At 43.2% G+C, this 21,017-nt stretch overlaps 1 protein-coding gene across 2 annotated transcripts; it reads left to right on the plus strand.

Moving 5' to 3' along the window:
• Positions 1–366: 366 nt before the first annotated feature.
• Positions 367–19,980, plus strand: map3k4 (mitogen-activated protein kinase kinase kinase 4). Of its 2 annotated transcripts, none has more exons than XM_070915713.1 (27): positions 367–432; positions 5,844–6,034; positions 6,161–7,590; positions 9,256–9,516; positions 9,863–10,015; positions 10,151–10,308; positions 10,840–10,956; positions 11,059–11,158; positions 11,313–11,396; positions 11,501–11,770; positions 12,010–12,159; positions 12,563–12,724; positions 13,025–13,158; positions 13,820–13,898; positions 14,014–14,092; positions 14,698–14,791; positions 15,134–15,256; positions 16,854–16,954; positions 17,049–17,129; positions 17,249–17,440; positions 17,527–17,597; positions 17,688–17,804; positions 17,891–18,050; positions 18,177–18,299; positions 18,668–18,774; positions 19,334–19,513; positions 19,750–19,980. In XM_070915713.1, the coding sequence occupies exons 1-27, from the start codon at positions 401–403 to the stop codon at positions 19,768–19,770; spliced, it is 4,770 nt and encodes a 1,589-aa protein (XP_070771814.1). In that variant the 5' UTR covers positions 367–400; the 3' UTR covers positions 19,771–19,980. The 2 variants fall into 2 exon arrangements, with proteins under 2 accessions (XP_070771814.1, XP_070771813.1); XM_070915712.1 differs by lacking the exon at positions 367–432 and adding an exon at positions 5,484–5,560.
• The last annotated feature ends 1,037 nt before the right edge of the window (positions 19,981–21,017 follow it).

The raw sequence follows: 21,017 nt of genomic DNA on the forward strand, positions 1-21,017 counted from the left end.
TTCCACTCCACTATAACAAGTGATTTAAAGTATAACTATTCATTCAAAGTATGACGATTAATCAGTCAAGAGTGACCGTATGGTGATGGTGATTCACCATGACTGTACTGTACTCTGAGGATAAAAACAAGCACGGGGGCCCTGCACAGTTATGACCGTAAATGACCTATCCGAGTTGCCGTAGTAATACAAGACTGTGGCACTCCTCCTCAATGAACGTTGGAAAGATGGCGACGGCATACGCACAAGCGAGAGTCAACTGTGCCGGCGGATAGAAAGTGCTCTAAAGAGACACAAATCCGCCTCTCTTGCAAAGATTTAACGGTGCAAAGTCTGTCTGACATCGCTTAGACATGGTTTAGTCCATGCACGGCTAGGAACAAGAAGCCACTGCTTTGCTATGGAGCCTCCGGATCGTAACAAGCCCAGCAGGTATGCGAATTTGTTGAACAGACACTACACCATCAGGACCTCGCACTTGCCAAATAGGGAGCTGAACGTGACACCGCAGTCGGCTCTATGGGAGCGCTTGCGCATCCCTTAGAAATCGACTTCCTGTCAAATAGTGGTACGCGTGCAGTTATTGCATTTGCAAGACTGGAGTTGCAAACTTTTTGGAGCAACATTTTCAGGCGTACTTTGCTGCAGATATTAGCTTCTCATCTGATTCTCGTCTGCTAGAGATAAAGGCAGAATGCTCGCCAAATGATAAGGTAACATTACGAACAATTATCAACCGCTGTAACAGTGCAACATGTCAGAGAACAAGCTAGCTAACATCTACTATTAGCTGTCGCTTGTCACGTTATTGTTCAGCCAAGTTCACCAACAGAAGCTGACCGAGCTAAAGCTAGTTACGTTTTGCAATGTGGGCTCGTACGGTGGACTTTGAAAGTGTGTTGTTGTATATTTGAGACTGCCAGACCATGCATTTCATCAGTAACGCCGAAGCACAAACTTCGCTGGCTTTAGCTAGCATGTTGCTCCTCTGTTATTGTCAATCCTCCAGCTAGACTTGGCGCTCGTGTTGTTGTTGTCTCGCACTCCAATGCTGAATCATGACACGGTTTACACTTCATGCTATTCTTTTTATTTGGATCGTTGTTTCTCGTTGAGGTATATAACTTAGTTAACAGTGTGTTGCAAATGAATGTGCAGACACAGCAGTGCTCAGAAGACAAGGTTACTGAACGATACAATTCTGCAAATCTCGCAGGGGAATGCACTCCAGCAGACACTCATAAGATGTTGTTGTCATATGTGCGCATCTCCTAATCGAAATTCCGCAGTGTTTGCCCCTGACCGCTGGCGACAGACCCTCAGGAATCTGCTGTTATGTCTTCCCCTCTCCTCCCTTCTCCTCACATGCAGTTGTTTGTGTGCAGAGCGACTTTGTGTGCATTTATCACGTTGGACCAGCTCTGTCATCTGTGATAACCCTGGTTTTGAGTAAATAGGTTGTTTTTTTGTCGGCTATTTCAGCAGTGGTTGAGTACTAGCCAGTTGTTATTCCCTTGCACCCTTGTGGCCACTCAGTCTGAGGTGGACACACAAACAAGCTCGCATGATTGTGCAATACTGGACCTGTTAATGTAATTGCTGTCAGGCAATGCTGCATAAACAACAATACAGAGTTTAACCAGGCTGGGCATATGTCAGTGTCACAAGTTGACATGATTAGAAGAGATGAATTTTCATGTTTTTCTTTAGAATTTTACACCCCTGTTTAGTGTGCGTTCAAAGTTTGGGGTGAAAGGTAAAGCTTGCTCTAGAGAGCTCAAATAAATGCCTTGGCAGTGTTTTACTCGTCAGCACATACTTTCAGTAAGTCTAAATTTGAGTTACCGTTTCCATAGTAATGGGATTACAAGCATACAAAACTTGGACCTTTGTAAACAATAAAGGTTACATGGCCGAAGCTGCATAGTTTGCAGGAACACGTTAGTTCAACCTGTGTTGTGTTCAGACTGCGTAGCTCTGTAATTAAATTCAAACTTCAGACTGAAATGACAGGCATCACAACATGCAAAAAATAGTTGTCTTTTAATCTTTGTAACAGACAGGCCCCTCTATCCACCTCGATGAGTGTGTGATGCTAAATGTGAGGTTAGTTCAAACTGAGAAAGATGAGTTATGTGCTTGCTCGGCAATGGGCGGTTATCACTTATCGTTACATGTACAGAGGTCCTTTGTCGTTCTCATAAAGACATTGTGGCTCACAAGCATTCCAGAGATTTCAGGATGTGGTGTACTGTGAGCCGTGGATAGCTGCCTGAAGCCCCGGAGATGCTCATGGGTAGAACTCATTAATGCCTGCATTTGCCAGGAGCACAGGCTGTAGAATACAGATGGACTGTCCTCTAGCATTTCCTAACTGCATCCTGTCTCTGCCCACACCTGCTTTACAGAAAATAGTGCTGCTCTCACATTCTGTCCCTCTCATCTGTCATTTCCTTTTAAACAATAGGATCTTTGTAACTAGTGAAATTGATGATCCTGATACGCTGCAGGAGTATGCTCGTGTAAGAAGATAAATGATAGAGAAGGGAAGGAAAGATGGTTGAGTTCTGCAGAATGAGGTGTTCGTGTATTTGATTTGACATTTATGGTGTGTGCACAACTGCAAGAAACTGAAATGCAAGTTGAAAGTGACACAGTTTTGACTCTCTACAGTTTCTGATTCAGATTCATTTCAGACCGCTGCCTGCACTGCATTTATGACGTAAGTGGAATAAGGTGCAAAACATGTCATTACACCATTTGCCTCATGCTACAGCCCATAGTCTGCAAGCAGTGACTACATTTGGATGCATTTAGATCATGGGACTCGTTGTGGTTAATGGCTTGAGCTTCCACTGGTACAGTACGGTCTATGTCTTTTCTTAGACTGAGGATGTTTCCTGGTGTCAAGTAATTTAAAAGGCCACATGGTAAGCACAGTAGCGTGTAAGAAATGCACTGACTTTCTGATTCTTATGAATTAAAGTGGCTGTTTTGCATATAGTATCATGTCTTGCTGAAGCAAACTCCTCTATTGTGCTTGTACAGGATGCTTTGCACAGTTGCATGTAGGAGAGCTTGGGAGGTCCACTCCTGGCAGTGTCGCACTGTTCCAGAGAAGGGTGGGGTCAAGTACGTCATGTTCATTGTTTCTGAATTCTGTCAGGCTATGGCGCAAATTCTGATCGCTGCATCAGCTCTGCCTGTTTATCAGGGACTGACAGCACATCAGAGATGCATACTGTTGTATGCATGAGCTACACTTCCATTGAGATTTGGGTTTTATATTCTTATTGCCTCAACAGTTTACCCTGGGCTGAAATTAGTAGCCGACAGACACTTCCTTTTTACAGTGGGGGGTAATCAAAATCTGGATTTAGCCTATCGAGCATCGGTCATGCCAGCATGACCTAATTGGTGGAGAGTGTGCTCTTACAAAACCCCGGCCACCTTCTCCTCCTTTTCCTCTCTCTAAAAAAAAAAATCCCCTTTAGTTTGGGCATTGTGAGCAAGTGTGCTCACTAACCAGCTGTGTGCTATTCAGCTGTGGGCCTCACGGGCCACGTGTCACAACTATACAATAGAGTGCCCCCTTCCTGGTACAATAGTGTGGATGGTTGGTGTCAAAGGTCAGGCCCTCCTGACTCTGGCAGCCCTTGGTATTACTGCTTCAGTCGCTACACAGAAAAGACTCTCGATTTTGTGCTGTTTATTATGCACTCAGTGTTTCTGCCTAGGGGCTCTAGCATTCCACTGGCCTTTATTGGAGCCCCAATGAGCCATCAGATGAGCCATTGAGACCAGCCAGACACCATCTGCAGTGATAATTCACTAGTGGCAGCCAGGCAGGGACAGCTTGAAGACCATAGTGCAGCTATGGTTAACTGCAGGGCATGCAGGCCAGTAACTTTCTCTGTGTGGCCTGCAAGTAGGTTTAGGAAAAACGAAAATCATTCAGAAGAGGAATTTGAGCAGTCTGCACTGCAGCAGCACGATCTGTGCTTGAAGTGTCTCATGGCAACCAAACAAACAACCGGCAGTGATGGCGTCATTGGTTCCGCTGTCATTCCTGAGTGATTTAGTCATGCTGTTCTGCGTAGACAAGTGTCTTTTTAAAACTTGGTCTTGTTCCCTCTCACATGCATGTACTATTTCTGTCCTCAGACACCACACACCCGTACATGACTGTTTACAAATGTGTGCACAATCTGATCTTACTTGTGATGGACACAGTGGGAGGTTGATGGCATTTACTCTATCTGCTTTCTTTATGTAGTTTCCGGATACCTGTCTCAATTTTTGCGTTGCAAAAGCACAACGATTTGTCTGTTGTTGTGCTAAATGCCTGATTGTAACACACAAGATTGCTTACTGTGCCTTCTTGTGCCTGCATACTGAAAAGATCACTGTCGTGTCCTGCTCCTGCAGAACAAGCCCCTTCACAATTTCTTATACAATACACTCATAAAGGCACCAGTGTTCTTTCATGCAAGAGTTGTATTGTAATTTCAAGACTGTCGTGGTTAAGATGGCTGTGCTGTTGACGTTATTCTTGCAGTATGTTTTAGTTCATGAAGCCGTGTTTGTGTCTGCAATCTTATTACATTTAAAGTTGCAGGATTTGCAGCAGGTGTCTGTCTGCCTTGCATGTAGTTCCACAGCTGCTCCCAGGGGACTGTGTCTGTGTGTATGTAGTCAGATTCTGCAGTGGGGCAGATGGACAATAGAAGTCTGGACTTTCTCTCAATGTGGCTCCTTGAAAAGCTTAAGCAAGTGATTTCCTGATTAGCCCCCCTCCCTTAACACTCATACACACTCCCCCAGTGAGTGTGTGCCGCTTTCAACCCTGTCTACTTGGACGCGAACTGGCGCGTGTTGGAGAATGCCTTTCAGTCAGATGATCGATGGAGGGACACATGGTGACCAGCATATAGAAACACCCGTTTCATGCCCCTCCTCTTCTGTCTCTTTTTGTTTTTGTTGGCGAGGTCAGACCTTCCAACCTTTCTCTCTAATCCTATTAAAACACCCTCAGAAAGGCATTAGGAAGCAAAGCTCTGACATTGTAATCTGGAAAGGCGTGCTGCTTGCACTCTGGTTTCTTTTTTTTTTCTTTTCCTTTTTCCCCAGAGGGAAGTGTTGAAAGTGATTATAGTGTTTCCTTTCTGCAGAACTGGATGCAACATATTCTGCTGTGGCCTTTTATTGTCTGAAATTCGCAGTTGTTGTTTAGCAACCATGATGTTCACATCTTTATTGTTGCTCAAGATTTACTATAATCACGTGAAAATTACATGCTGTTTTGCATAAGCAGTGCTCCTTGAAATCTGGACTTGTGCAGTATGGTTGATGACTTAGCAGACAGAGTTAATGAGGGTTACTATTTCTTTCTCTCTGGTTGAGCCCTTATGTTTACCAAGACCAAGAGAGGGTGCCGATAGAGAACCCACAGCTTATTATCCTGCGTCTGGACGGCTGTGGTCATGCACAGAGTATTGCTGCTGTACATTTGGGAGGCAGCCAGTCAGGCTCCAAAGGACAGACAACTCATCAGTCTGCTGTAGGTAGCAGTAGACATTCAGTCTACTTGCAGTTTAGTAACCTGTTTGCCGTGGCATTAGAGAAGATTTGCTGCACACTGTTATAGGTACAAACAACCCAGCGCTGTTTGACCTTGTAGACACATTTGTTTGGTTTCATTGCAGTATAACTATAATAGTAAAGTATTGGCTTCCTTTTAACATCACTTCCAGGTAACAGTGCTTGTTGTAAACATGCAAATCTAGCCCATGTCAATAGTATGTCCTGTCTATTTTTGCCACAATGTCATTAAATGTTGACAGGCCGGCCAAGCCAGTGGAAGATGCATCCCAACAGAACTCTGAGGTGGGTGAATCCTGGGACTCTCCCAGTGAGGAAGAGGAAGCTCTGTATGGCACATCACCTCCTTATACCCCCCGTCAGATGAAACGCATGTCTGGCAAACATCAAAGGAACAGCCAGGCGAGGAGTGCTGGTCGGTCTCCCAACAAGGGTGAGTTAATATATTTATTCGACTGTAGTGGTGTGTGTGTGTATATAAATAGTTTCTTGAAATGTTTGACCATATTTAAATGCATTGCCCTGACTTGTAGTGTTTATTTTCTGTGTTTTATTTCAGTGGACCTGATCCCGTCTGTCCCGAGAGAGAGTCCCAGGCTAGCGGAGCCCCCTGAGGACCACAACTACAAGCAGGGCAAGAAGCAGAGGGCCACACTGCGCTCCACTGAGAGAGACCATAAGAAGACCTTTGAAGGCTCCTTCATGCTAGATCCACTCTCAAAGTCGAGCCCTTTCGGTGCCCTCAACATGGATCCCAGGAAGCATTACTTGAGTTTGGGCTGCAGCAGTTGCAAACTTCCTGTGTCCATGCCCCATATTGCCCGGACCCACCGCCAGACCTCCCGGACAGACTGTCCCGCCGACCGCCTCAAGTTCTTTGAAACTCTGCGGCTGCTGCTCAAGCTCACATCTATGTCCTCCAAGAGGAAGGAGAAGGAGCAGAGAGGCCTGGAGAACATGGCCTTCATGGGTCACAACAACGAGGTCATTTGGTTGGAGCTGCAGGCTTGGCATGCACGGCGCTCCACTGGCGACCAAGACCTTTTTCTTTTCACTGCCCGCCAGGCCATTCCTGACATCATCAACGAGGTGCTGCACTTTAAGGTCAACTATGACAGCCTGAGGGGGGCCCAGGGTTTAGGGTCTGAAACAATCCAGGGGGACTATCAAAGTGTCCCAGATCTAGTCTGTGGAGAGGAGAGAGAGCCTGCTGTAGCAGAGACCTACCACTGTGGAGTAGATCCCTGGGGCTTTAGCGCCTTCCCCTCATCAGCAATGAATGCAGCAGAGCCTCTGGGCTCCGGTGCTGACTGCAGGGAGCACCTTCAGCGCCAGCGGCTGGCATTTGAGCAGGTCAAGCGTGTTATGGAGTTGCTGGAGTCTCTTGAAGCTTTGTACCCCTCTTTGCAGGCCCTGCAGAAGGACTATGAAAAGTATGCAGCGCGAGACTTCCAGGGCAGGGTGCAGGCGCTCTGTCTGTGGCTCAATATCACCCAGGACCTCAACCAGAAGCTGCGCGTTATGGCCACTGTGTTGGGCCTCCATGATCTATCCCGTATCGGGTGGCCTGTCTTTGAGATCCCTTCACCTCGCTGCTCCCGTGGCAATGAAGAAGAAGAGAACGAGGAAGGTGAGGAGAATGACTCGACAGCCACTTTTACAGCTGAAAGCGATGGAGAGGACAGGGATGCTGAGGAGGAGGAGGGGGGAATGGGGCATGTAGCAGAGGGAGAGTTGTCTCCCTCCCTGACTCCTAAATTTGCCCGATTGTTGTCAGAAGAGGAGTTTCTCCCAACTGCCACTGCAGGAAGTGCAGAAGCGGTTGCGGGAGGGGGAGTATTCTGCCCCACAGCCATCTACAGACCGTTTGTGGATAAAGCTCTGAAACAGATGGGACTGCGTAAACTGATCCTCAGACTGCACAAACTGATGGACCGCTCTCTTCAGAGGTCCAGAGCAGCGCTGCTCCGCCACACTCCTGCACTGGAGGTGAGGCTGTCATTTCTTCAAAAACTACACACTTAATGATTACCATAATCTCCCAATCTTCCTTTGATGAGTTTCTTGCTTTAGGGGGTCTTCAAGATGTTCAAGTTTCTAAATGATGTGTTGTGTTACTGTGTAACATAAGATCAGTGACAGATGAACAATTAGCTTGATGACAGTAACAAACATATATACGATATCAATGAACACCTCTGGAGATTAAATTAATATAAACACAAATACCACAAATATGAAACTATTAAAGAAAAATTAAGGTAAAAAATGAGGATCAGATATACATCAAAATGCAGCCTATTGAATAGGGCTGAAATAATTTATGAACTGATTGATTAATCAATTAGTTGAAAAGTAGTGATAAGCAAGTAGCCTTTGGATTTTGGACTGTTGGTCATTGTGACAGCCTTTTTTCACTACTTTCTGACATTTTATTGACTAAATGATTACAGATCCATCAATAACACATTACAGCTATGTTTTACATTGTGGCAGACAATATGAATTTTATGCCTGTTTATAGATAACAACAACTGGGTTTTGTACAGAAATAACGTACTTCTGTTGGATCATTTCCTTTTAGACAATAAAACAAGATCCTAGATCATTTTCTCTTTTGGAAAACTGATTTCACCTCCAGGTTTATTAAAGCAGTGATACAGCCTGAAGCATGCTGTGGTGCTTAACAGTCAAACTAGATGCAGTATTCACTCAATTTTCTTAGATGAGGTAAAAGTGTATTTAAAGCAGAATTCATTGCAAATGGTCACTGAATTGTCAAATTAGAATTCAAGTATTCAAAGGTTTATTTATCACATACACTAATAATGTGTGGTAAAATGCAATGTGATGTGCTCCTAAGTTTGTGCAAAAAGTGTCATATTCCAGTTATAATGGTAATATGGTACACTGTGTGAAAGCAGCTGGATAGCAGTCATGTTTACAGTCTGGAATTGCTGTAGGGAGCAAAAGCAGTCAAACAGCTATTTGTAATGCTTGCAGTGCCAGTGTTAGTCATTTAATTAGGTACTTTAGGAAACAGCCTTTGGAACTTACAAGAAGTCTGAGCCCAGGCTGTAAACAACAGAGGATGTGTTGACACAATGAGAAAGCTAGTAAAAGAAAGGGCAGTACAGAGGAGAGGATTGTTACTGAGTTCATTGGAATGGAAAATCAGTTCTTCTGAGTGTTGGGAATGTTGAGCTTTAATCATTTCGTGGAGCATTTCGAGAAGGTTCAGACACGGCCCTCCTCCTGCAAATGTACAACAAGGAATGTGAACACTTCTTGGATTGCTGATCTGTTGAATGTAATTATGATGTTCAGAGGCTGTGTTGTAAGGAATGAGGAGGACACTTAAGTTGAAGCTGCACAACTTTAGTGATCTGTCTTTGCACAATTCTAGAGCTGGTCAAAGTGTTTTGGTAATGTGCACGATGCCGTGCCACAAGGGATGTTACAGATAGTTATTACAGAATCTTTGCAGGTGCCTGTCTGAGATTGGGCAGCCATGATGGATCAAGCAATGAAAATCCAGTTTGAAAGACATTTATTAAATAGCAAAATAAGATAAAAAACATTTTGATTCCAAGGTTTGATTCTTTTGTGTTGACATGCTGAATTAACTTCACTGGACCTATCTTCCACCTGCAGTTTTCAGACTTCCCCGACCCCATGCTGTACAGTGATTACCTGCCAGAGCTGTCTCGCCATGTGTCCTGCAGTGGTCCGGCTCATCCAGAGCTCGGGGCAGACCAGGTTTCCTGGGAGGATTTGCTGGACATGGACCTCCCATCCTTCCGGCCAGCGTTCCTTGTGCTGTGCAGGGTCCTTCTCAATGTCATTCACGAATGCCTTAAACTGCGACTTGAACAGAGGCCTGCTGGAGAGCCTTCACTGCTCAGCATCAAACAGGCAAGCAGCTGTAGAAACTCTTTTTAACGTTAAGATTTAAGTGACTCTTCTCTATATACTGCACATATAAAGGCTATATGTGTACTTTCTGTATGGACAAAAAATTGGCTGGCAGAAATATATTTTTATTCCTTTTAATTTGATTGGATTTTGGTTGCCACTTGCCCATGTCTTGTAGTAGTTGTGCAGTCCCTCTGTATAGATCAAAAAAATGATTATGCTTAGTTAATTTTGGCTCGAGAAAAATATTGAGATAACTGTTACTGGCCAGCACTGTCCGTGAAGACAGTAATACATGGCAGGTGCTAATCTTTGTCTTCTTACATGTGTTGTTTGTGCTCTGCAGTTGGTGCGTGAGTGTAAGGAGGTTCTTAAAGGTGGTCTTCTGATGAAGCAGTATTATCAGTTCATGCTGCGGGGTGTGGTGACTGATGCTCAGGGCTTGCAGACAAATGCCAATATTGATGAGTTTGAAGAGGACCTTCACAAGATGCTGGTGGTAAGATTCCTATCCTTTGTCCCTCTCAAGTGTAAAATCATCGTAGAGAAAAGCTTGTGAATTTCTGCATTATTGGAATGTAAGTTGTTCATGAAGGATCCTGCGGTTGTTTAACATCTGTCGCTGCTTTTGTAGGTCTACTTTGACTACATGCACAGTTGGATCCAGATGTTGCAACAGCTGCCTCAGGCCTCTCACAGCTTAAAGAACCTGTTAGAGGAGGAGTGGCACTTCACCAAGGTCATCACTCCTTACATCCGTGGAGGGGAAGCCCAATCGGGGAAGCTTTTCTGGTCAGTTACCTGCAAACCAAACTTTTTTTGCTCATATAAGTTAAAAGATAGGTTCACAATTTTTGAAGTCTGTCTTAAATCAACAGTCAGGTGCCCATACGAGCACTGCAAAAGGTGTGTGAAGGAGTTCAGCCCCACCTTGGGCAAATGCCGCCACAGAGCAAAGAGGCTTCTTGTGGGAAAATCTCACTCCCTGGTTTCTTCGAGTACCTCTAAAAGGACTGACCTTAAAAATAGCCTGGGTTCTTAATAATTTAGAACCAATTTGTCCAACACAGACAGCTGAAGCCCCATATTAGCTTCAGTTAAACTTTAGAATTTATTTTTACGCAGAGCGAGGGCTGCAGATTTTGTCCACCATCACTTACCTATACATTGATTTGGGAACAGATCTCTTAAAGACCAGTATGAACAGAAGAAATGATTACAGCAAGCTGTGTCAATGATCATATGGGCACCTGACTGACATAAAATGTGAACCTGTGAGAGTGTAACTGATAATTCATATGAAACTGAATCTGCTCTTTGCAGTGATATTGCTGGGATGCTGCTTAAATCCACTGGAGAGTTCCTTGATGCCGGCCTGCAAAAGAGTGGTAATGAATTCTGGGAAAGTGCAGATGACAGCACCGCCTCAGATGAGATCAGGTAAGGGGAATAACATTGTTATTAGATTTCTGTTTCAGTCAGTGTTCATATTTTTTGTCCCAGAGGCGGTGTTTTCAACTTTGAACCTTTTTATTCTTCAAGGCGGTCAGTTATCGAGACTAGTCGGTCACTTAAAGAGCTGTTCCACGAGGCCAGGGAGCGAGCGTCCAAGGCTCTGGGCTTTGCCAAAATGCTTCGCAAGGTGAGAGACAGCAGTGAAGACTTTTCTCTTCCTTGAAATAGAAAGCCACAACAGTAGTGACCGTGCAGTTTATCTGTGACCCTGTTTTCTCTGCTCACCAAAGAGCAGGGACTGTGTGTTCTGACGCCCACTTTGTTTGCGTCCCTCCCTGCAGGACTTAGAAGTTGCTGCGGATTTCAGTATCACTAACGGGGTGACCTGTCTCCTGGAGGCACTGAAGAAGAGAAACTATGTCAAGGTGTGTTTGCTTTCCTGTAACTCTTGCACGTTTCTGATCTTTTTTTTTGTCTGTCCTCAGGTAATTTATGTACCCATTGAACCTTCTCCTTCTTTTATATCCAGGTACAGATTCCCGGCTTGGAGGAGCTGCAAGTTTTTGTCCCCTGTGGCTTGATGGACCAGCGGCCTCTCATACTGCAGCTTCTCAACGCTGCTGCTGGCAAAGACTGCTCCAAAGAGCCTGACGAAATTGTTGAGGACGATGCCTACCTGCTCATGAGTAAACATGGAGCTGGGGACTCCACTACTGATTCTGACTGGGCTCAGTGGGACGGACAGCTGCTCAAACTGGTCCCCCAGATGGAAACTGTTGACACTTTAAGGGCCATGCAGGTATGTGACTTTTTTTAAATTTTTTTTATTCAGTGTCTGTGTCCGTGTCCGTGTCCGTGTGTGTGTGTGTGTGTGTGTGTGTGTGTGTGTGTGTGTGTGTGTGTGTGTGTGTGTGTGTGTGTGTGTGTGTGTGTGTGTGTGTGTGTGTGTGTGTGTGTGTGTGTGTGTGTGTGTGTGTGTGTGTGTGCGCGCGCGCGCCCAGTGTTTACAAGCCTCCTACTGGTCCAATGTGCTTTCAGGTGGAGAACATGCTCTTGATAGTGATGCAGTCAGCTCACCTGGTGGCCCAGCGAAAGGCCTTTCAGCAGTCCATGGAGGATGTGCTCACTCTGAGCCGGGAGCAAACATCTAGTCAGCCTCTCATCGCGAGTGCTCTGGAGGAGCTCAAGGTATTTACATAACCACACGCCGTGATTTCTAACCTGTTAAAACACCTGTTTATTTTGTGTTGTTGTAAAGACAACTCATGTTGGTGTCCTTCTTTTAAATCTTTTTTCACTGCAACTACTATCAGTTACCCTGAATTAAAAAAAAAAAGACAATATGTTACTATCAGGCCAGATTTTAGAAGTGATTCTCAGGAGGTAAGTCCCTGAACTTTCATATCTGTTACATTCAGAGCCACAGTACCACATGTAATTTCATGTACGTATGCCATCAGTGTTCAGTTTTGAATGCTTTCATTGATTGCTTTGAATTTGAGGTTTTGCTACAGAACCTTTTTATTAGAAAATAAAAATAAAACATATTAAAACTCTTATTTCTCTTTCTTCTTTTTCTCTTCTACCACAGGATGAGGCGTTACAGCTATGCATTAAGATCAGCATGGCCATTGACCGAGTGGAGTACATGTTCACCACAGAGTTTGAGGCAGAGGTGGAGGAGTCCGAGTCAGCCACTCTGCATCAATACTACAGGGAGGCAATGATACAGGGCTACAATTTTGCCTTCGAGGTAACTGTAACACAGTTTATGTTTTTAAAGAAGCACATGCTTTAGATGTTACACATCTAATCTACCGCTTCTACTACAGATTTATCTTGGTCAAAGCTTGTGGCATAACTGTCACATGTCCACTTCTCTAACAATTAGGCTAATGGTGGCTTTGCAAAATATAACCCATAACCGCACCCATATTACAAAGGGACAATAAAGCTACATAATTAATTGAATTAACTGTGAAGTCATCAGATGAGGTGAAGTTTAGACAGTAATCGTAAATATACTGTGTTTGCAATTTTTTGCTATTTACAGTACCACAAGGAGGTAGTGCGCCTGATGTCGGGGGAGTTCAGGCAGAGGATCGGGGAACGCTACATAGCTTTTGCCCGCAAGTGGATGACCTATGTCCTGACCAAATGTGAGAGTGGCAGGGGCACCAAGCCCAGGTAAGGCCTTAATTCACTTATGTCTCTCTTTTGCCCTCTGATTGGGTGCTGCATCGGCCAGCTCGTGTGGTGTTCCTGCGGTAGCATTTAAGCCTGGCCATCTGGTTAGACATTATCCTAACCAACAAGACATCCTACTAGTGCAATTAATCTTGGATAAAAAAAGTTAACAAAAAATGTTCCAAATCACCTTAAACAAACTGTAGACTTAGACTAATAAAGGCTTTTTTTATTATTACTTTTCTTACTGTGCAAGTTCATAGTACATAATTGGGTTTTGTTTGGGTGATAGATTCCTCAGTTGCTCTGCTGTTTGCTATTTTTAGAACTATTATTAACTGTAAAACCAGATATATTTATCTCCTGTGTAAGAGCCACAGCCTTTAAATGCATTTATTTTAGCCCTCTTTGTCAAGAGCTTTCGCTTTCAGCCACTACAAGCTACCATGGCAACATTGTACTCTGATAATAGAGTGAAGCCTTTAGGTTATTGCATGGAATACAACTGCAACAGTAGCATGACCTTTTGGAGACATAACAGAGACCTTTAAAAAAAATATATATATATATTATGACACAAATGGTATAGAGGGAGAGAAAGAAATGAACAGTGGCAGAATGTTTTTGGACACACTCTTTGACTGCCATGTTTCACCCACAGGTGGGCGACTCAGGGTTTTGATTTTCTTCAGGCCATCGAACCTGCCTTTATATCAGCACTGCCAGAGGATGACTTCCTGGTAAAACTGCCTGTTTTCTTCTTTTTTGTCATTTTCTACAAATTGCACAACCATCATGCTTGGAATATGATGTATTTATTATCTGTTGACTGTGAATTTACACGTCTTTCTGCAGAATTTACAAGCTTTGATGAATGAATGTATTGGACACGTGATTGGAAAACCTCATAGCCCAGTCACCGGCCTGTACATTGGTAAGATGCACCTCTGTGATACGAACTGTTGGTGACTTCCATATCTGGAGTTCAGGATTTATTTCAGTGTTTACATTCTGTTGCAAGTTTATTACCTGGGTGTCAAGGGGGTGGGCTGTTACACAGAGCAGGCACAACGGCAATGAAATAACAATTCAATTCCCATAGAAGGTTGATTGAGCAACTCCATGCTGCTGTTCAGTGGCCAACAGTAGAAAACTGTGGTTGCCCTGGGCAAGTATCAAAGTGTGTGAAGTTGGGTGTTTCTGAAAAAGATTGTGTTTGCTCAGCAAACATTTCCTGATTAAATAAAGATAGAAAAAAACAAAAACAATGAAAATAACCAGACCAACTCTGACAGCCGTGTTCCTGCCATTTAATGCAATACAAAAGTAGTGTTAAAAATAATGCTGCAAAAAGTGACCACCAGATGTGGCCAAAATAATTTTTTGCAATACTTACATAATAACCCGACCACTGGATGTATGTGGTTGTAAAAAACATTTTAATTAATGTTAATTCTGTGATGTTACTTCATTGTAGAAACACGGGTTCCTTTTGTAGGTGGCTTGACTAAATGAAGCATTGGGTGTTTTTCTTTTCAGCTCCCAGGAATAGTCCTCGTCCTGTAAAGGTCCCTCGCTGCCATAGTGACCCACCAAACCCCAATCTGTTCATCTCTAATGCTGAAGGTTTCAGGTAGGCGATTATAGTTCAAGCTTTTCCAATAATCTGTGTGCCTACTGTGTTTTAACTCTTTCCTACATGGCTCATTTCCTTTGCTTTTTCTGCCTGCTGATGTTTTTGCTTTGTAGTTGTTGAGCTTGTGTGTGTGTGTGATGTGAGCTTCTGTGTGTGTGTATGCTGTGAGTATGTCAGTGGTCATTTTCTTTTTTTAAATTTGGATTGTTTCTGAGTGAGTGAGGCTGTACGTCTGTCCCTCAACCAGCCATCCAGTCACACCCTTGAACATGTCGCATCCCACGCAAGCCACCTTACCTCCTAAGACAGAGCTCCTCAGTTTGTTTTTTCACCACACAGCTCTCGAAGTCTCCCCTGCGACCTCCGGAACCAGCTGTTCCCCAACGGCCCTCGCCCTGTCCCTCAGGGCCCGGGGGAACAAAGCCACACCAAAGCACCCAGCAGCAGCCCCAATGACGTCAGGTAGCCTTGCCCCCCAAGTCACCTGGTAGAAACTGCTGTCAAAACACAGTCTCAGATGCAAAAACAAAAAAAAGCCATCACAATTTCACAAGGCTTCTGGAAATTGAAGGAGGAGGTGCATCATGTTGAAATCTGTTTTTTTGCAGGCCCCTACTTTGTATTGAAGAATGAAACACTGCTTATGATCGCACTCTTATAGAGGGATATATTTTATATTATACTTGTTTCGCTTCCACCATTACTTTTGTAACTTTGATTTATATGTTTCATTGGCAGATTGCTGATTTCCTGCTTTTAGCCCTAAACAGACACTATAAATGTGGATATTTAGACAGATATTGGATTAACAAAGTATCCACAAAGTCAGTCTCCCATTCTTTGTAAATTGAGCATTTCTAGGCTCCACATTGGTGCATTTGTATGTGCAGTTTAGGTCTTTGGACAGCAGGAAGCATTTAATTCCATTAGCTAAAGAAGCATTTCCCTTCAGATTCTACCTGAAATGTCATTTCACTTGAAGAATTGGATTTTTAATGCATTGGTGCACAACAGCATGGCTGTTCAGATGTAATCATTTGAATCACTCTAGACTTGCTACAGCTTAAATGAAGTGTTAGAAGATGCATCTGAATGGCATGGCATTGGTGTAGGTTAGAAAAGATTTGACTTCTTACTAAATGTAAGAAAAACCTCAGAATATTTTCAGCCTTAAAAGTGTCAATGTAGCTTTAACAAGCCCCGCAAAAATGTCACTAAATCAGAAAAATGGCCTTGAAAAGAAGTCTCGTTACTGGTCAAGGGAAGAGACTGTGATTGTTGTGCATGGTGTGAAAATGAAAAAAATAAAACACACACTGCCTCATTGAAAGAGTGGGCTATTATATTCTGCTTTTTAGTGCTTTTAACATCAGTCTTGCTTTGGTGCTGGTGATTCACTGCCATTAGATTCTTGGCTTATTTGTGTGCTTTTGAAATCTGAACATGCTCTCAACAGATCTAACCTTCGAGTGTGTATGAGCTGTGTAATGACTCTGACGCATGCTGAACTGTTGGCGATGTTAATTAATAAGTTTCAAAAGGCATACGGAGAATCAGCTAAATCTGTTTCTCTTGGAAGGTCAGATGGTTTTGTCAGTTTTTTAATATCATCTTGAAACCTAGTAGTAACCCAATAGTTACTTTCTTTCCAGCAAAGAATTGTGTAGTATTTGATTGGTTGGATAATTGATATTGTTTACAGTATTTATGTAATTTTCATTTTAAGCACAAGTCTGGGAACATTTCCCCGAAAAAGCGTCTCAAGTTGAAGATGATCTCTGTCCCCTTTGCAAGTCTCATATCTTTAAGATGCTTTTAAGAAGCAGTGCCCTGTACTGTTACATTTTCCACAGTTAATTAAACATAAAAGAACAAAGAGCATACTCAGCCATTTTGAAAGCATAAAAATAAAATGCGGTCTTGGCAGAAGAAGTTGCACTCTGTATTGTTCCTTAATTTGTCTATTAACGGAGAAACTCCCAGACTTAAACATACCATCTGAATCTGTGCTTTTTCGGTGAACCACAGTGTTGCATCACTTTCCTCCTTGTCTTTGCAGGGGATCCAGTTTCCATGAGAATGACCGTCTGTCGTCGGTTGCAGCAGAGTTGCATTTTAAATCTCTGAGCCGTCACTCCAGCCCCACAGAGGACAAAGAAGGTGGGTGCATCCAGTGATCAGCATGCTTTGATCCCCACATTGCATATTAATCTTCCTGATTGGCTGAATTGTCTCTTGTGATTTCTTTCTCCAGAACCCTCCTATCCTAAAGGAGACCCTAACAGCACTGCACGCCGAAGCTGGGAGCTCCGCACCTTTATCAGCCAGTCCAAGGGTGAGATTGTTGACTGATGAGGCGTGTTGGATTGACTCAAACAAACAATAGGAAATGTTTTCCCACTTGAAAATAATAAATAATGAATCCTGTTTCCTGTTTCCTGTCTCCCGTCTCAGACACAGCAGCACGACAAAGCCCCATGGAGGCCGTCCGTCGCTCCATTCGCAAGTTCGAGGACAAGCGCTACGCTGTGATGAAGCAGCGCAACATCATTGGCCAAGTGTGTCACACACCCAAGTCCTATGACAACGTCATGCACGTGGGGCTCAGGAAGGTGACCTTCAAGTGGCAGAGGGGCAACAAAATCGGTAAGGCTGCCTACTGACTGCTTTTGTCATTAAGTAGATTATTTTACACATACAGGCAGTGATGTTATGTTTGTGTGTATGAACAGGTGAAGGCCAGTATGGGAAGGTGTACACCTGCATTAATGTCGACACTGGAGAGCTAATGGCCATGAAGGAGGTATGTACTTGAGCAAGATCAATTCAGTTGTTCAAAATAATCATAAGATCTGCAGATAGCAGTAACAAACTTTATTTTATTGTCAACCAGATCCGATTCCAGCCGAATGATCACAAAACAATCAAGGAGACTGCAGATGAGCTGAAAATATTTGAAGGCATTAAACACCCAAACCTGGTGCGATACTTTGGAGTGGAGCTCCATCGGGTAAGAGGCATATGTTTATGTCAGTTCAGGCATCACACGGTGCATACTGAAGCTGTTTGACATAAATTTCCATTCACCACCTGTAGGAGGAGATGTACATCTTCATGGAGTACTGTGATGAGGGCACTCTGGAGGAGGTGTCCCGACTGGGGCTGCAGGAACACGTCATCAGGCTCTATAGCAAACAGATCACTACAGCCATCAATGTCCTGCATGAACACGGCATTGTCCACCGTGATATCAAGGGTCAGTGTCACATGCTCTTTCTTTCTTATCAGAAATACAGAAAACTCTGAATGAACTCCAACACATTCATTTACCCACTGTTAATTCTGTCTGTTTCTTTTATTTATTTTTTTATTTTTTTATCAGGAGCCAACATCTTTTTGACATCGTCAGGGCTCATTAAACTGGGTGACTTTGGCTGTTCAGTTAAATTGAGGAACAACACTCACACCATGCCAGGGGAGGTGAACAGCACGCTGGGAACGGCAGGTAAGAAATGACATCTTGTGTCTGGGTTGCATGCCGCCACCAGGGGTCATTGTGGCTTGATATTTAGTTTTTTTTCCCTTTCATAAATGGATGTCCACCCACATGCTATTCTTTTTTGTGTTCTTGCATTGTCATGGTGATGACCATGTGATGCAAATGTTGGTTATCCTATGTATGTTTTAATATCTTTATTTGTTTTGAATGTGTTTTTATATCAAACATATTTCCCATTGGTCACAAGGGCTTATGCACAAATATAGTTCTGCCTACATGCTGCATTATATCTTATTATTATTATTATTATTATTATTGTAGTGCTGATTAATAAATTCTAGTGTTTTAACTTTGTTGTTTTCTATTTTAATCAGCATACATGGCACCTGAAGTCATCACCAGAGCAAAGGGTGAAGGTCATGGACGAGCAGCAGACATCTGGAGTTTGGGCTGCGTTCTCATTGAGATGGTGACTGGAAAGGTAAGTAGTGATAGAAAAGATCTTGTCCTTACGTTACAGAGGAGACAGACTGAAATAATTGTACTATTGTTGCTCTGTTATAGTTGATACTATTATTATCATTGAAAACAAGAGACACATTGTAGATCAGCTGTGGCTTCCACATGCCATTATTGTTTCAATGCAGTCCATTTCAACACTTACATCGAGTTTCCATTTGAAGGTTCTTTCTGTTAAACAAGCATGTTTTGAATAAAATCTTTTGGCTGTGAGACGTTCCCATCTCATGATAAAGTCTTTGTTTAGGCAACAAATTGCTGTTTCAGTCTGATAAAATCTGTGGAGCTGGTCGCCCTTTAGCCAAACTGTCACTTCCAGAGTAGAGAAATTGTTGTGGTTATTTAAATTTGCTGTCTGCTTGTTAAGCTTGTCAAAGGCACATTTTTTGCCCACATGCTTAAGATCTTAAGTTTATTTCCCCCTTTCTTACCACTTCAGGAAATTCACGACACCAAAAGCAGAAGTAAAACAAACCACAATGAAATTATGTTATGTTTCTTACCTTTATCTCAACCTGCAGAGGCCCTGGCACGAGTATGAGCACAACTTCCAGATCATGTACAAAGTGGGCATGGGCCATAAACCCCCCATCCCGGAGAAGCTGAGCACAGAGGGGAAGGACTTCCTCGGCCACTGTCTGGAGAGCGAACCTAAACGCCGCTGGACAGCTAGCATGCTGCTAGACCACCCGTTTGTCAAGGTGAGACACTGCTATGGCATGCGTTTTTAAAGCAGTCCAGTTCTCTTTATTGGGATGTTGATCTCCAGACTAAAACCCAGTGGAATCACAAAACGGTGAACTGCCATTGATTGACTGAATATTTGCACGTTTTTAGTAAAAACTCTGCCAACTTTTTAAAAATATTTTTTTATAGATTGATAAACTGATTGTCCAACAAGTTCCCATTACAGATGCTACCTCTTTGTCTGTTTCAGGTTTGTACGGATGAAGAGTGAATGGAACCTCCTCTGTGGCTTTTAAGTTTACAAATTAAAGCACTACTGTACATGCTGATGGCAAAAGAAAAAAGAACCGTGGACAAGGCAGAAGAGGAAGTTACGGCTGAAGGCACATCGAGTTAAACTGAGGAACTAATACAATATCATTTCAGAGGACAACTGGACCTAAGGGGTATAGGGTTGTTGTGTCTGTATGTACCCATGGACTGGGGGGAGGAGGGGCCGGGGTGGGACTGTACATACTGTAAGAATAGGATTGGCTTTAATTCTTGTATGAACAATATTGTAAAGTTAAAGTAACTATTGCCACATGTGTTGTTCTCACTGGTGAAGAGACCTCTGAAAAGGCATTGAGGAATACCTTTTTTTTTTAAACAAATGGGAGGGAGTGGGTGGGGGGGACAAAATCTATGGCACTTTTAAACTGTTTACCCAAGGGGCAGTTGAGTAGAGGAGGGAGGAATCTTCTTTCAGTCGCCCTTTGAGAAAAAGGTGTGGTAAGCCTCACTGAATGGAAGGAGACGTTGGTTTACCATTATGTAATGAACACCATCCAAATATTCAAATTAATTTATCACTTGTCATTTGGCAAGCGCAGGCACTAGGAAGGATTTTTTTTAATGTATTTTTCTTTGCCTTTGCTGAGGAGTAAATGTCAAGTTGGAGCAATGTTCAAGTCTACTGGTCGCCGGTGAAGAGCTGTTCACGTGACTGGAGCGTAGCCAACTGAGAGGAGAAACGGGGCCTGCTCTCCCTCCCTGCTGCTGAACACAAAACATCCACACACACAGACACTGACACACACACACACCACAACTTCTGGTCCTCTGCTGCTCTTACAGTGTTTGCTATGTACAAACAATATTAATAAACCAATCGTTTTGTTTTTTTTAATGAAACGTGTTTTTTCTTCCACCGTGCCTATCAAAGAGGAAATCTTAGCATTGAAGTATTTGCATTCTTACTTTAGGCACAATATTTTTTAATGATTTTCTAAAGCGAGTTGAACACTGGCTGCTTGACACTGTCCAGATGATCTTGAGCTTCTGAATCAGCTTTAAGACGAAAAAACAGGTGTGCAGACTGGTGGTTACTATTCTGTTGTCAGAAGCTTGCAGATTAGTAGCTGTGCAAAGAGTCTTTAGTTGTTTAGAGGAACCTCCTCATGCTAGTAACTCGAGCCTTTTTCAATCTCAGTCTGGCCGATCATTCAGCAAACTCCCAGTGAAGGAAAGAACTTTTCT

Source organism: Enoplosus armatus, chromosome 12 (assembly GCF_043641665.1).
Source record: "Enoplosus armatus isolate fEnoArm2 chromosome 12, fEnoArm2.hap1, whole genome shotgun sequence".
NCBI lineage: Eukaryota > Metazoa > Chordata > Actinopteri > Centrarchiformes > Enoplosidae > Enoplosus > Enoplosus armatus.